This window comes from Medicago sativa, chromosome 6 (genome assembly GCF_051527215.1).
Source record: "Medicago sativa cultivar Bolivia chromosome 6, Bolivia_mono, whole genome shotgun sequence".
NCBI lineage: Eukaryota > Viridiplantae > Streptophyta > Magnoliopsida > Fabales > Fabaceae > Medicago > Medicago sativa.
In genome coordinates this window covers 91147553-91165192 of record NC_140754.1, presented here as the reverse complement: position 1 = coordinate 91165192, position 17640 = coordinate 91147553, and the positions used below count along the sequence as shown (strand labels likewise).

Genomic DNA, 17640 nt, shown 5'->3' with positions numbered 1-17640 from the left:
CTGGTACACAACTTGATCCACATTATCAGATTCAGCATGACTTGCATATTTAATGTTAATTCCATCAGTAGCTTTCTTTATTTACAACCTATTTCTTTATTACCCTTTCAATATTCTAGCATAAATCATATTCCCAACATTTCTATACCACTTTCATTCATACTGATAGAATCTGAACAAAGTAAAAAAAAACCAATCCATAACCAGAATATTATACTGATAGAATCTGAAGAGAAACAGACAGTTTGCACAATACACTTTATTGATGACAATAATTCTGAAGAATGATTCAAAACCAGAATATTACACATACACTTTACAATAGTTATATAGGAAATAGTTCAGAATTGTGTTCCATCATACAACTTGAGATTGATCCATAATGGATCAGCAGCTGATGTCGTCTTCCTTGGTCGGAGCACAGCACACAGTTATCGATAACGGTCTCAGGGTTAGAGATTGATCCTCGCCTGCTGAAGTAAGGAGTGGAGGAATCTGAGTAGGCGGGAGTTCCATCATACAACTTGAGCTTCGCGATATGAAAGATCAGGTGAATCCAAGCATCCAACGGCAAGACGAGTTCAAAAGCCACGGGGCCAACGGCATGCATGACCTGATAAAAGTATTGAAGTATGATTACATTCTCTTGGTTAAAAAAATATTATTAGACTTCATTCCTGTAGATTATGCTCAGAAGAGTATTAATTTCGAGAGCATTATTTACCTACTACGGTTCTCGATATGATACGACATGATTCAATAAGGTGATATATCATGTATGAGGTTCAACCTCTGCCCTTCCTCAAGATGATCCAAATCATGTAAGATCTACAACTTCCACTCCTTCCAAATCACATTTTCAGATTTTTAAGCAAGTTTGATAAGATTATGAGCTACAATACTGCATTTTGTCCACTTAGATATGAAGCTTAAGCGAAGTAGTATAAAATTTATTTGTCAATAAATTAATAATATTTTTGAAGGATTATTTGTCGATATGCAATTACTAATATCGCATGATATTGGCCACCCTTTTCTCAGAAACATCCCCTTGTCTCTTATGTGGCAGGATGTAGCTCTTAAGTGTAGTGATGTGAAGAATGAATGGAAGTCAGTTCATGGTAGCAAACATGAGGAAGTGTCTGGCTTCGGGTGGAGCCTTTTCTTTGGTGTCTTGCTTGATCGCATATGGTGGAGTACAAACGCTCATGCGTTCAACAATAATCTGCCATCCAACTACTGATCTGTCAACTAGGACTTTTAAGATAGCTCACAGCATCAGGCCATCAATGCTAGGTTGGAGGACAATCATAAGATTTTGAAAAATCATGATAGTGATGCGAGATATGATCATATACAGTAGGTGAAGTGGTCCTAAACTCTGATGGATCAGTGAGTGACTGGAGAAGGTAGGATTGCAATTTGTAGTGGTGTGCTTAGGGGTGCTTAGGTAGGTTTATCTCTCACACAGAAGGTCTATCTCTCACACACATTTATTTCACTTATATGTGGGCATAAGTGTCTCACATGTTCTCTCTAGTAATTGCCTCGGTCCTTTGCTGTAATTCATATCTTTTGCGGTAATCCTGAAAAAGGAGGAATATTCATCCCAATTCACAAAATCGATTCTTCACCATTCTTCATCAATCATTGATTCATCACAAATTTTTGATCTCCGAATATCGATTCTTCACCATATCTTTCACTCGTTGAATCCCTAATTCATTGCCCAATCCTTAACCAATGTTCTCATTTTGAGAAGTTGTGGTTCTCGATCTCACTCATTCATTCTCGATGGCTTGTTGTCGCTAACTCACTCATTCTCGATGGCTTGTTGCCGCTGTTCTCGGTTTCGCAACCTGAGGTATCTAAAACTATGTTAAACTTCTCTTGGGTGATTAAGTAACTCAATTTCGGTTATGTTTCTAGATTTGATTTTCAGTTGAGGCATGTGAAGCTTTATTTTGTTGTAGATACAATTTCTAGATTTGAGTTTATATGAATTTACAATTTCTTTACTTGTGTTGGTCTGGTTCGTCCCTATCACAAAGTAGGAGTTGCTCATGCTTTTATTGATCTATACCAAAACGGAACTTTTATTGATTAAAAACCAAAATAAAATTCATAAATAATTTAAGGGAACAAATATTTAATTTAGCCAAAAAAATTAGAACCTTTAGAGTAATTTTTTCTCTTTCTCAACAAAGATGGTTTGAAATTTTAAATTGGTTTAATTATATACAGTCATTATTGGTGCCGATATCACTCATAACAATACAAGCATTTACATGAAAATGGAATCGCTTGTAATGAATAACATCAACCCCAACAATGACTGTTATAAAACAGTCAAATCATGGGAATAACAACCGGTATGAGATTGAGTCCCAAACTATGAGTTAATAAGTGATATACACTCTTATTTTATAGGTAAACCTTCTTGCATGTTTTAACATATACTCGATGTGGGACTTGTTATTTATTATGCCTGAAGAGAAAAACCAAAGTATCATGAGAAGGTTACAAGAGAAGAAGAAGCTTCAATATCTAAAGGAATTTTCTCTCTCACACACATTTATTTCATACACTTTGACCATTTGGGTGATGGAGTGAGTTGTGTGGGCATTTCGTAAAGTAATTAACAATGCCATCACACTAAAAACTAGATACTCATATATTCTACTATCAACTATGCGTCCCCGATTCAAATTTAAAGCAATTCCTATGAATTGTCAAAATATTCATATATAAATCAGAAAATTTTGGCTCACATGTTCTCTCTAGTAAGATGATTCATTCAAGTTTCCATCATTATTTTTAAAATTTAAGTGTCTACCTCGGTCCTCTGTTGTAAGCCTTTGCTAGTAGAAATTCATATCTTTTGGGTAATTCTGAGAGTAGAAGTGTCTACCAATCCATAAATTTTAGAGTGTGGAGAGGACAGATGAAGTTGTAGAAGTGTAGAGTTTAATTAAATGTATGTGTGTGACAATTGGATACGGATAAAATATGTACTAATAATTCAATGGAATTTCAGAGAAAGAGAGGATTATATGAGCATGTTTGCATGAGTTTAAATTTTGAACTTAATTTACATATACAAAATGTTTTTAATGTGAAGATGAAGACCTGATATATATCTTCTAATGTTATTTACATATCTCTGCTGCAAGCTTCGTTTGGTGTGGCTTTAAGAGAAGAGCAACATTTTTCTTCTAGAAACTTTTCCTTTACATACCCCTTGCATGTGATGATTCATGTCAGACTTTGTTTATGGTATTTATCTGAGCTCTTTGCTTATAATTCATGTCAGTAATATTTATTTTGAAAGCAAAACGAGTATTTTCTTAATTCATTCTGCATTCACAGTGATCTTGCTGAGATTTCATCTGCTTCTCCATTGTTGGTAACATGATTCATGTTTACCCATGCCTGTTCGTGCTGATTGAGCTTTTAATTTTTCCGAGGTATCGTTTCACTGAGGTATATTATATCTCAGCAATGTGAATCACTATTGTATTGCTTTTTCGCAGTAAGGATCTAAACTGAAGGCTTATAATACAATAAAAATGTTGCATAAACTGCAAATTAAATTTGAAGACATGTTAGGGCCTCATAAACCTTAAAAGAACAAAAACGACCAGTCAGGCTTACTTAAAGGTTGGTCCATGATATGAAGCATTTTTCGAAATTTTAGCCTATGTCCATATAGATAATGAATGGTTAAATATTTTTCATTCTTTTTAATTTTATTGACATTTTTGTTTGGATTTTTAAAGTTAATGGATAGTTAAACAATTTCAATTAGACTTTTTTTCATGAATTAGAGAGTCAAAAGGATTAACCGGATAACATCATTGAAATTGAATTTTTACTTCTGTTTTTGTCTTGCTGCGCCCGTATTGAATTTTGGCATCCGATTCAGAAGCTTGCCAAGTGTTTCTATGGTCTCTATAAGCCGAACAGACGGATAGGTGAAGTATCATTTGAAACCGTATCACGGTGACCCAGATACAATAGCCTTGCACCTGCCAAATTCTGCAGAAGTTAATTCTCTTCTGATTTAGCCTTTAGAAGGATATCTCTAATGGAATCCCACCCAAATCCCCATTCAATACTTCCTTTTCCTTCCGTTATTTGTGTTTCTGTTTTACCAGCCTCAGTCTTAGATTCCTTCTATCCTTAGCACACAACCTTGGTGCTATATATGTACTAGATCGATGAATGTATGAGCTTCAAATTCGCTCTTCTTCCAAATCACAATGAAGTTTGGTGTATTTAGTTTACCAGCCTCAAGTAAGTATTTAGTTTGCGGTAGATTTGTTAGCTTTCATTCATAGTATTAGTGGTTCTAGCATAATCATAAATCGTATTCCCAGGAATACTATACTCCTTTCATAGAACCTGTGTCAGTTTGGTGTTTTTTCTAGATAAACACAGGCAGCAGGAATATTACTCAATTATTAGTTTTAATTCTAGATAAATTGCTCAATTATAATGCATGTTAGATACTTACACTACCATTTCTTTAACTAATGCAGTTGGCATAGAATGATATTTCTTATAGCAATTGCATGTAAATTTGTCCAAGTCCACCATTTCAATATTTTCGTGGAAGCATTCACTTGATATTTATCAGAGGAAAAACAATCAACAACTATAGACTCATTCAAAATATGTTGAGTTTACGCTTGTTAAGTTGATTTTTCCATTTTGTAACTATTTGTAAATTGTACAACCTTATGTGCAAATTTCATCTCCTAGCATGTCTGCAAGCATACGTTTATAAAACCTGAGAATTGTATTTTGTAATACATATAGATAGATATAGTGTGTTTGGATTTGCTTAACTTTTTTAATTGCTACTCTGATTTTGATTTTAATTTTGATAACAATTTATTATACTGAACACATTTATGGGAACTAATGTTGCATATTCCGTATTCCCCAATTTTTATGGTTACACTACAGATCATATAGCAGCATGTTTATAAAACTATAACTAATTGCTTATCATTTTTCAATAACGGTGACGGTTTATGATACACAAGTTGACAAACTTATGTACAATATTTATAAACTCTTGTGTGGCGTAGAAATTTGGACAAAAGATTTCAACACATTTCTAAAAATGAAAAAAGATAGAAAGAGAAAAAAAATGATTATGTAATTTTTTAATAACTAAATGATGTTTATTTTTATGAGTGTGCTTAAATCATGTACCCAAACTAACTATGTATAAATAGTTACAAAATTATGTATAAACTTGTGCTTGTAGACAGGCTAACAGGTGAAATTTACAAATAGTTACAAAATTAAAAATAATTAGTTACTAACATATGTCATTATAAAAGAAGTTATAAAATGGAAAAACCAACATGTCAATATGGTACTTAACCTTAGACGTGCTCAACAGATTTGAAGGACTCTATAGTTGTAGATGGTTTTTCCACTTATGATGATTAACTGATTCTTAGTTGCTACCGATGAACAATTGAAGAGGGTGAGGGACTCTATTATTTGACAAGTGAGAGTTTGTAAAAATGTGAAGCATTTGTCCCTCAAATTGAATCAACTGTTAACCAAGCAATTGTGCTACTGGTTAATGAGCTCCACCAAAAAATAATTGTTCGGGAAAAATGAGTTCGACTCATAGGTAAAACAATTATTATTGGTCCACCTTTTCTTACAAGGCTATATTGTTCAAACCATCAAATCCAGGAAGATAGATACTAATGAAAACACCATGCATATGGGAGAGATTATTGGACAGGAAGATAGATTTTTTAAAAATTTGGTGCTCTCTATTTGTTTTGGGAAAAAAATATGGCAAATGGTTATAATTTATAAAAGTCTAGCATTTTGCAAAATAATATTTTCGAATCTAAAGTCAACTTCGAAAGTGTCATATCTTATAATTTTACATGTTAGATGGGAACAAACACATTCATGAACGTTAGTGGGTATTTTCAATGCTCTATAGTCCTTGAATCCACTTAATGTCGATATGAGACAAAATAGGATTTGTTAAAATACATGACGAAAAGCAAAGAACTAGCTAAAACTAGTAATTATACATCGATGTGATGACAAACAAACATTTTTAATTTAAAAGTAATTTATTTGTTTATTTAACAAATGCCTTTTAGGCATGAGTTAAGGAAGGCAACACATACAAATTTATGTCTAATATGACATCTTTGATATTCTTGTTGCATTGTCACTCAAATTTATCCTTTAAGAATTAAAAGGACAAAAGTAGTGAGCTCATGCTCAACAAGGAAACGCTAAAGATTCCACAATAAACAAGGATTATAGAAATTTTAAGTGACAAGAATATATAGTCATAGCCTACTATTTTATAGGTAAATCCCCGTCTCTATTTTTATCATTTTGGATGTGGGACTCCTGAAACCAAAATACAAGGGATTGCTATTTGGATACTCTCCTCCTCATTTTAATCAACTACTCTCCTCATCAGAACAATACGAAATCATCAGAATTACCGATCGTTGCAAAATTTGTCCTAAAAATAAATATTCAAAACATATACTAATTTATACACTAACAGTTTGTGTGGACTTACAAGGGTATATCATGCGACTATTGAATTGAATGACAAATATCTTTTATTCTATATGTGTTGAGTTGAAGGTAAACTCTTAAGAATTAGGAAGAATAAAATAAGTTTTAATTTTTCTTCTCTTTTATTCTAGATGCTATCATACATCCAAAATTTTTTGGCGGAGTAAGAAGATCAACATCACCTCTTGTTATTTGAAAGCTATAATCAAACATTATACCTGAGAGGAAGGAAAGATCGATGCATCCACATGAGTTTGCTCCAGCATAAACTTCTTATGCACCAAGCTCCTCAATCTTCAATACCTTCAACGTGAGATCCATATATATATATATATATATATATATATATATATATATATATATATATATATATATATATACTAGTATTTGCCCCGTGCAACGCACGGGCAAAAAGAGACCGAAGTTGGGTCTTAAAGCATATGCCGATAAGCCATTACCAAAATGAATAACATACATCGTCGTTTTTGTTAAATCATATATATAGTTAATCTATAACAACTAATAAATTAAACCAAATCCATTGCTATGACAAATGTATGTATTAGAACTTCATTGGCATATTAAAATCATAGAATGACTTCAAAAACATCAAATGAACTGCATGGCCCAATAGCAAACATATTTCTCAATATAATCCCTTCAAGACAATGATTCGCTACGCCATGTTTCCATCAAAAAACGCTGCAAAAGAAAAGGAAAAAACAACTTTCAAAATTATATGTAGTGACTAATGATGAGAGTAACCATATGCAAGGTTGTATAACGTATGCATTCATACCTTGGAGCAATTCAATCTACAAATTATCAAATACTTTTGGAAAAACAACATTGATAGTTGACGTGCAAGGGACACCATCTTCATCCAAGATTAACATTTTCAACCCTTTCTTAGTAGTTACTCTTGACACAGCCACATACAATTGTCCATGTGTGAACACCGGGCGAGGTAAATATATACCTACTTTGGACAACGACTGGTCTTGACTTTTGTTTATTGTCATAGCAAAGCATAAAGAAATGGGGAATTGCCTTCTTGAGAACTTGAATGGAAAACCTGAATCGGATGGAACCAAATCCATCCTTGGGATTAAAACCTTCTGTCCTAAACTCTTCCCAGTGATAACAGTGGCAGTTATAATGTTCTTCCCAAGATGGTTTACTTGCAAGCGTGTTCCATTGCATAAACCGCTTACGAAGCATTATGGGAACTCCAATCTTCAATGTCAGCCGATGGTTCGGTATCCTAGAACATTTCACATCATTAAGGAACTCACTGGTGCACCAATCTCCTTGAATATCATAATCCTCGTCGGATTTGCAAGGTGTATCGAAACTGAGGTATTGTTTCTCTTCACCTGCTATCAAGGACAAAACATAGTCATTGACCTGTTCCACACAATCAAGCGCCGGAGCAAGAATTGCTTTTTCTTCGAAAATCCTTTGATTGTCAATGTTGTTGACAATGTTGGGATAAACAAAGTCAATTAATTCTTGCAAAGGGTTATCACATAGAGGAATGCACAACTCTTCAGGTATATCTATGCGACCTTCTCCATCCTCGTCAACTTCCATCTCACCATCGCCAATTTTCAAAATCCAATTTGCAAACTCTCTAATCTCATTGGCATTTGGACTTGTACCATCATCCACTAATCTCATTTTCTTTTGAAATTTTTCTAGGATTCCTCTTGTTGAAGGTTGATGGAGATGATATGAAGATGAAAAAGAGGAGAAGAAGATGAAGAAAACCTAACGTTTTTGAATTAAAACTAACGGAAATGACCAAAATGTGTAACGAAGAGAAGTTAAGGGACCAAAATAAATCAAATTTTAATTAGGGGCCAAAGCGATACTACCTAAATAGTTAAAGGACAAAAAATATAATTTAGCCATAAATTTAATAGAACACTTGTGGATAATAACCATTTTTTAAGTTGGAATCCCAAATATACATCTATGTATAAGTGCTTAATTAACTTGCCTATAGACATGTGCCCAAATATTACTATAGAGATGGATGCATTTCATAAGTTCATTCCTGCAATTATTTTAAAGAGAAATGATCAATATAGCGACAAAATTTATCGAGAATATTTCATGAGCGTTGTAAAAACAAATTCGCTTGCAAATATATGAGTGTTGTAAACTTTTTTGAGAGGATGAGTGTTGTAAAATTTGATCACCTAAACTTCAATTTTGTTAATTTGAATTCTCTTATGTGTCATCCCCTGAATTTAAGTTGCTTTCTTCAAACTCTAAATGATTCATGGCAGTTGTGATCACATGAAAAGACTACATAATATATGAAGGCTTATGAAGCCACGTACCATAATAAGCATTTCAACTGTGCACGTGCTCTTTTTCTTTTTTGTCTCTATTTATTCCTAGTAGCTTTGTAGGCATAAAATTGATCAAAAGAAGTTATATAGAAGAAAGAAATGTAAACAAAATAATTTTCGTGAAAATTTGGCGTTAATTCCCCTCGCGATATATAGCATGGCTGAGTAAGAGTATTTCTTTTTAATACCAAAAGTAACTGTAATAGTAGCTATTTCCATTAGTCAAAATATATCTTTTCATTAACAGTCAATAAATATAATTAAGTTTACATCCATATTCAGAAGAGAATTGAATGGAAATGAATAATATTGAATCACAACAATTAAGCTTATACATCACCAAAGAGACATTCTTATTAATACTAATAAGTCCTACTAAACATGGTAATGTATACAATTTGACTTTCATATAAATACATCATTTAAAACTAATTAAGCTGAATATTGTGTTATTATTGACAATAGCTTTCCTTAGGACAACCTTTTGCAAGGGTGCGTTTGATGGTCAGGATAGGGGGACATGATATGATACATTAATCATATCCTGCTTAAATCTCATGTTTGATGCACCAAAGAGATAGGATAAAATAAACCATTTTCCTATCCTATCCTGACTTTCCTTTGTAATTTCTATCCTAAGTATAGGCTGGGTTAGAAATTATCCTGATGGGATTAGAAGATCATTCCTTATTTATTATCCTGATATTCTGCCATTTTTAAAATATTGTCATTTTTAAAATAATGATAGCATATATTTTCTATTATAATTAATAACATTCCATTTTTATAATATTTAATTAATTATGAGAGCAATTTTTCATTTAATTATAATGATATCATGTTTGTTATCATGTGCGCATCAAACACATGATAGGATTAATGTTTATCATGTCCTTATCATATCCTATCTCTATCCAGCTTTATATCATATCATGCCTCTATCCTATCCTGACCATCAAACGGACCCTTCAGGTTTCTGTCTTCATTCCATCCTGCTATCTCTCTTTGCATCCAATCATACACGCAACCAAAAAAACCTGTGGAAAAAAAAAAACAGAAACTGTAAGTTATTAATATTAATATAAACAGTATTAATTTCAATTAAAGATATCATAAAAAGAAACTAATGTAAAGGAGACATGATTACCTTGTTTAGTTGACATACACAAAAACACAAAATACATCACTTGAATATATTAGAACAAACACAAAATCATAACATAATGAAATTAGATTACTTAATAATGTGCTCAGATCAACATATTACAGACCTGATAAGGTAGCAAAATAAACTGATAAACAACAAATCAGTCATAAACTTAGCACCAAAATATTACAGTTCTCAAAACAAATCATTACAAATTAAGCTCATATGAGACTGGCATTGATAATAGTAAATAAGTTCATCAATTTAAGACATAATTAAATAGAATCCCAGCAGGTGCATTCTAAGGCTTTTCAATCTTGACAGTTTTCCTCAACATCTTGAGAGGCATGTTCATCTCATCATCATCCGTAGTGGGAGATCCCCTCTTGCTAGATGCAGCAGAACCTTTGTGGCTTATCTCAACCACATCAGGCTCACAATCTGCAACTGCAAACTGATCCTGCAAGGATTTCAAAATTATCAGTTTTAAAATTCCAGACTCCATAAATCTAATTAGGGCCACAGATTTACACAGTGTTATTCTGACATGTGTGACAACGCCAGAACCCTCCCCCAAAAGCATTTCCTTGCACTTCTCAACAGGATCAGTCAATGAAAAATCATCCTACAAAATAATATCACAATATTTTAAGTAAGTTTTACTCACCATATTGAAGAGAAAAATAGACAACACTCAAACACTAAACACAGAAACATTACACTACTCCATACTTGATTCAACACATCAGAAGAGCCAGCAATCATGGGAGCTTTCCCCTTGTCCAACAAAACACTTAAAGAAGATGCTTCCTACATAATATTAGCATTGCCACTATTACTCTCAAGGTTACAAAAACAATTTGTTTCAAAACAACCAAAATACTATCTATGTCCAATATTTAAAAGCAAAGTATTCATACCATTGCATTTTTGAAGAAGGCAGCTTCTTCTTCACCCCATTTCTTCGTGAACTCATTGATAACATCCGGCACGGCACAAATCTTCCTCACCCGGAATGACTGCTCAAATCTGGGGTTTTGATCAGCCTTTGTCTCCACCTTGAAGAGATATGTTCTGCCAATGATTCCAGCAAGTTCAGGAGGTAGATGTCCCTCAGAAATGGCCTATACATGAGAAATAAGAATTTTAGCTTTTACTTTTTGTGTGCTGATCATATAAAAACAAACTGAGAATTTAATAAGCCATTCACTAACCACTCCATGTTCAGCTAGCATGTCAACACAACTCTTCTTGAGTAGGGCAGTTGCTTCCTTGTCAAAGATCACCAATGTAGCACAATCGGTGTGATCAATGACTCTCACCTTCAAACAGTACCTAATGCAATTACCGGACATACAGTTTAGATAAGACATGTTATCTGAATATGGTATACAAAATAAAGTTAATATAAAATGGTTTGGATATATAAAAATCACCTAGAAAACACCTTCACATGTTTATCACACTTCTCACAATAGAACATGTGAGAATCTGGAATGACAGCTTTGGAGCATACACATGCAGTGTACCAGAAATTTTCTTTGTTGACAATTCTCTTGATTGTCCCAAGCACAACATAAACAGAATTCTGTATAAGGAAAACAATCAAATGAGTGATTTTGATTTAAGTGTAATCACCTGATTTTTAACAAAACCAGACCCTAATACTTACAGTTGTTGCATCTTTGAGCCCCTGCATAGTGGTCCTGGGAGTCCCATGCAAAAACTCCTCCCTAGGGTCAAGCTTAGTTTCAGGTTGCAGCTGGGTTAATCCAACAGGGGATGGAGTATCAACAGTATCAGGCAGCCTAAAAACAACCAAAAAACATTTCCAAACATGATTATACATTGAGTTTTAAATGAAATTACAATTAGATCAAAAAAAATCATATCATGAAGCAAAAACAGTTTTGATACCTATTCCTCATGGCAACAGCATTATTGCAAGTAGGTTTGTAAATCACTTTGGTGCATCCAAGACAGTTTTGAACATGTATCTTATCTACAAACATAAATATGATTTATTAAAACTGACTACTCATTAAAGTAAACAAAGGAAGTAAATGGAAAGACTAAGGGGTGGGAAAGTATTGGTTATTCCTAACCTTGAAAACATTTTGCTTTGGCCAGCTGGATGATAACAATAGCATTTTGGATGTCTCCACTTGCTATGAAGTTGTTGAGATCATCAACATAGTTTCCAAACAAAGTACATTGTATCTTGTACCTTTTTACAAAACAATGAACTTAAATCAAAATCAGAAACAATAATGGGAAAAAAAAAGATAGACATATATGCAAGTTAAAAAACAGTATGTTACCCTCCAGCCTCAAGTTCAATGACATTGAGCTTTGTCATGTTTCCATTCCTCTCAAGTTCCCTCTCACTTCCAACACCAGTCAACACCCCAATGATGTCTAAAACATTTAAACCATTACAGAGTTAAATTTCTAGGTGTTAACATTAAAAACTACTGGACTTTTTAAAGAAAAAAATTAAACCAAAAGAGAAATATGAAAATTACCAACTAAGTAATCAGTGTCATAGGTTCCTCCAGTGACATCAGAAATTGGAATCAGCTGATAAGGTGACTTAGTGATGTTAAGAGTAGGGAGGTATTGAACCTTTGAGCTGAACTGAAAGTTGAGCTTGTAGGTATGCCTAGTTATTCTATAACCCCCACCATTGTTGGCAACCCCCATATTTTCAAAGCTAAAGCATTTTCCTTCAAAAAGATCATTCCTAAACTTGTAGATTAAAGTCTTCTTGATTGAGGCATGGATCCTATCACCAGCCTCATCAAGTATGACCAGTTCAATGGAAAAAGGCATTCTATTTCCATTGAAATCTGAAACTTGCCAAAGCCTAATGATCTTACCCTTCAAGTTCCAAAATGTTTTTTCAGTGGAAATCTCAGAAATTGCAGAAAAATTGCAGAAAAATGTTTTTTTCTTAAACGTTAAAAGTTTGTGAAAAAACAACTCTCAAACTAAAAAACTAAATGCAGAAAATATAATAACCAAAAGAGAGGAAGAGAGATATGCTTTGTCAACACAAAGAAAATCTGGGGTGAAGTTAACCTCATACAGAACACCCCTTATATAGGCACCAGCTAGGGTTTGGGATTTGATTTAAAAATTATAAATTTTAGGGTTTACAATGGAGGGAAAAATTCAAAATTGATGAGTAAATTACTTTTACCTGGTGAATTGAAATTCACTTCGTTCTTATCCTTCCAGCCCATCTCTCAATTAGGATTTTGTTCAAATTCTCCCTTGGTAAATACTGATTCACGTTGATTTGCATCCCTTTGAATGGAAAATGTGGTGTCTGGGAAATCATCGACGGCGACTGGTGTTGATAGTTTATCAATGAATGAGGAAATTGATTCTGGATCGAACAGGTTTGGTGATGAAGGGATTTGTCTCTTAGTAGGATAGATTTTTCACTTTGGGGGTTTTGTTCGATAACCCCAGCGGCAGACCAGGAAAAAGCAACTCTTTTTTAGGTTTGGTAATTAATGAATCTGAAAAGAGGGGATGGTAGAGTATTGGGTTGGACTTCCAAATGGGCCTGCCTTTTAATTTGTTTTGTTTTTTACTTAGAATGTGGTCCGATAATGAGATTTCTTGGAGGGAAATCTATTGGTTCAAAACTTATATGATGAAAATGTATAGAAATGAGATTTTTGAATTGAAAAGTTATTTTGAATTGTTGGTTTCTGATCCATATTACTAATTTTGATCATTATTTGTACTTTGAAGAAAATGATGATTTGGCATTAGGGGTCTTAGAGGTTGACACATAGGATTAGGATGCCAAAAAATGGAGCTCATTTGTATATTATTAAGATTAAGATATTAAGATATATATATATATATATATATATATATATATATATATATATATATATATATAGAGAGAGAGAGAGAGAGAGAGAGAGAGAGAGAGAGAGGACATATCAAGTGAGAGGAGTAACTAAAATGAGAGATGAGAGGAATTAATTTGGACTGTTGGATCTAAATCAATGGCTAAGATTAAAATGCTCTTCAAAAAGGGTCAAATACTGCAACCTATACCCTTCTTCTCCACTTCATCGTTCTCTCTCTTTGGGTAATCTCTCCTGGGTTTTATTCGGTGTCTCTTCTTATTTTCACAGTTTCAATTTCACCATTTGGTAAAAAAAAAAAACTTCACAATCGACTACCATGAACAAAAAGACCTAGTTTTTTTAGATCTTCTTATTCCAAACCCGTTCATCTCCCGTTCGTCACATAAATCAGTTTGAGATCTTAACCTCTCTCACTTGTTCTCCACTGGTTTCATGTTTCAAGCAATAACTGGATGATGTGATTATCCCAATTTCTCAATAGTTAAAAGATTAACAGTAAATAGATTTTATTATCAAATTTTTATTTAATTGTTTGATTAAAAGTGTGGTTCTTTTTAAATAGAAAAATTAGTGTTGATTCAACGAACAGCCTTGTACCAAGAACTGGAAATGTTAAACTTGAAAGAAAAGAATCACAGCATGAAATTAGAAATATTTTTTTAGTAAGGAAGAACAAAAAATTGCTTCAAAAAAAGGGAAGAACGTGAAAGATGCAAAGGAGACGAGAGGTCTGACAGAATGACAAAATAGGATGCGCTTACCAAAATTAAGTAGTACGATAAAGATTAATCTAAGGGTCAAGATTTAACCCTCTCATCTCTCACAATAAAAGTGCTCTCACTTGATATGCCCTCATATATCTCTCTCTCTCTCTCTCTCTCTCTCTATATATATATATATATATATATATATATATATTTTTTTTTTTGTTACAAGAGATCCACATATTTAGTGCATGTTTAACAATGAAATAGAATTAAAGATAGAGTAGTTAACGCCCTGGTAGGCAGGCCTGGCCTTGGGGTGCGCAAGCAGCTCAACCAAGCCGGGCCTTCAAAACCTATGGGCCTCAAAAAAATAAATTAAGTCTAATACCACACCCCACTTAAATAAAAAAATATATATGTTACTTTTTTCTTTTTTTCGGTACAAGTTTGAGTTTTTTCTAGACTCTAATTCTTCTTTAGACATAAATCTGATGCTACCAAACCACCCCCAATTTATATAATCACTCAATCAGAATTTGGAAAGCTATTTCAATAAAAAGAATCACAACAATTATTTCTTTTTCGCAGAAACCATTTATTTCCCCTTTCCCACAATGAAGGAATGATAAATTCAAACGACACCGTTAGGTAAATTTCACCTCTCTTTCACTTCATTTTTTTTTATTTGGTTTTATGTTTAGAAGTTCTTTTAATTCTGATTTTTTAATGAAGTTTATCTACACAAAAAAATTATGTTTTTATTTTAGGGGGTCTATTTTAAAAAGAGAGTCGAGCCTCCTATTTCATAGGAACGGCCCTGCTCGTAAGCATAGTGCAGTTGGCAGAGACGTTATAGTATACACAAGTCGGAGTTCAAACCCCAGATTATTCCTCACTTATTTCCTAAAATGATTAATGTCCTCAAGAGTCTATCTCAGTTCACAAGAACGTTAGAGTATGCAGGAGATGAGATCCGAACCTCAAATTCTAAACTTATTTACCGTAATAGATGAATATATAACTATTAGGCTAGTTGACAAGAAAAAAACTAGAGTAATTAACAAACCATAATAGAAATTATATTTATGTCATACTAAACCATATATTAATACATTTTTTTCTTTCTGAAAAAGCTAAAATCTATAATTAAACTTAAAGGTCGCTAAATATCAAAAATCATCAACTTAGGGTCATCATTCAAAACAAAACTGCCATTTTATTTTCTTCCATTTCTTCGGAACAATCAGTATATCATATCATATATTTTAAATATGAGGAGGAGAGAGTGCAATTCAAGCTTATCTCAAGAAAGAGGAGTATAATTTACTCATAAAAGTTTGTTTTTTTTTTTTTTTTGACAAAGCTCATAAAAGTTTGTTGTTGGTTTCTTCGTGCAAAACAAAATACAAAACTACTTAAAATTTAACAATTTCTTTAAATGAAATTAGGAAAATGATTTTCTATATATGGGAAAAATATCTTTTAATAATTCGGCATTCAGTGTTCTTTAAATGAAATTAGGAAAATGATTTTCTATATATGGGAAAAATATCTTTTAATAATTCGGCATTCAGTGTATCATATAGAGTCGTATTTAACTTCAATTCCTCTGGTGCACATGATAGTAAGATGGGATAGGATAAAACTATCATATCCTGATTTAATCTGATGTTTGATGCACCAACAGGAAAGAATAACTTAAACCTATTTCTAATCTTATCCTGCTTACATTTTAGGCTTTTGGCTAAAGTGCACTTTTCCCCCCTTAACTTTTAAAAACTTGCAATTTTGGCCCCCTAAGTATGAAAACTACAATTTTGGCCCCCTAACTTTTGGCCCCATTGCACATTTGGTCCTTTTGATCAATTTTGACCAGTCAACGCCTACGTGGCATGCCACGTGTGTAATTAATTAATTAAAAATTTTTAAAAAATCATATAATCATTTTTTGAAATTAAATAAATTAAAAAAGGAATTAAATAATCAGAAAATATAAATAAAAAAAAAACCTATATGGATCTGAAGCCGATTTTCACAGCAAATTTCAACACTCAAATCAACTAAACATCATCCATTTTTTTGTTCTTAGAATTTGGACTCCATATGCGCTCAAGAACAAAAAGGGTTGTCAAAGACTCCTCTGCTTTCCTCTTCTTCTCATCACTCATGAGCTTTTTGGAAATTGTTGAAGAAGTAGTAGGAGATAGTACTTTCTTGACATGAGCTAAGGAACTCATTCAAAAGTATGCCCCTTCCTCCTACTTTTACCGTATCCTTCTTCAAAGTGCAGCAAAAACAGATATTAGAGAGCTTTCAAATTGAAATTGGAGAATTTCAGATGAAGGTCAATGGGTTAGACACACCGTAGAGAGCTGTTATTTGAAAACAAGAAATGGTTTTGAGAGGAGCTTCTTCCATATGTTCTTCTGGATCTCCTTCTTCGTCCTTCCGTTTGCATTTTTTAGATTTGCGTGCTTGGTGTTTGGAATAGTTTTTGAGTTGAATGCTAATTTGCGTACTCCCCGTCATCTCTATTTCAATTTCAATTTTATTCATTTTTTGGGTTAAATCCCTAATTTGGGTTTTGAGATGATTTTTTGGATTTTTTTTATGAAGATTGTTGTTGAAAAGATTCATGTTGTATTTTCTGGGTTTTGATTGAGGAAGAAGATGAAGTTGTTAAGAAAATGAATGAGAAGATGAAGTTTTAATTTTTTGGAAGATGATGTTTTTCTGGATTTTCACGTGCCTCTCCTTCTTCCTTTCCTTTCCTTTTTTTTATTTTTTTTCTGATTATTCAATTCCTTTTTTAATTTATTTAATTTAAAAATTGACTTTTTGTTTTTTTAAATTTTTTTAATTAATTAATTACACACGTGGCATGCCACGTAGGCGTTGATTGGTCAAAATTGACCAAAAGGACCAAATGTGCAATGGGGCTAAAAGTT

General features: G+C 32.9%; 2 protein-coding genes and 1 pseudogene across 3 annotated transcripts; all 3 read right to left on the bottom strand.

The window, feature by feature from the left end:
• Positions 1 to 7009: 7009 nt before the first annotated feature.
• Positions 7010 to 8265, bottom strand: LOC146918168 (uncharacterized; annotated as a pseudogene). The gene is made up of 2 exons (XR_015016695.1): positions 7385 to 8265; positions 7010 to 7287 (listed from the first exon to the last, which is right to left on the bottom strand). The product of XR_015016695.1 is annotated as an uncharacterized LOC146918168 (transcript).
• Positions 8266 to 10170: 1905 nt separating this feature from the next.
• LOC146918167 (uncharacterized) lies at positions 10171 to 12505 on the bottom strand. Its single transcript, XM_085719821.1, has 10 exons — positions 12414 to 12505; positions 12198 to 12319; positions 12010 to 12094; positions 11765 to 11900; positions 11529 to 11680; positions 11307 to 11427; positions 11013 to 11216; positions 10825 to 10902; positions 10640 to 10717; positions 10171 to 10552 (listed from the first exon to the last, which is right to left on the bottom strand). The coding sequence occupies exons 1-10, from the start codon at positions 12449 to 12451 to the stop codon at positions 10394 to 10396; spliced, it is 1173 nt and encodes a 390-aa protein (XP_085575947.1). The 5' UTR covers positions 12452 to 12505; the 3' UTR covers positions 10171 to 10393.
• Positions 12506 to 12588: 83 nt separating this feature from the next.
• Positions 12589 to 12924, bottom strand: LOC146918166 (uncharacterized). The gene has a single exon (XM_085722008.1). The coding sequence runs from the start codon at positions 12922 to 12924 to the stop codon at positions 12589 to 12591; it is 336 nt and encodes a 111-aa protein (XP_085578134.1).
• Positions 12925 to 17640: the final 4716 nt, after the last annotated feature.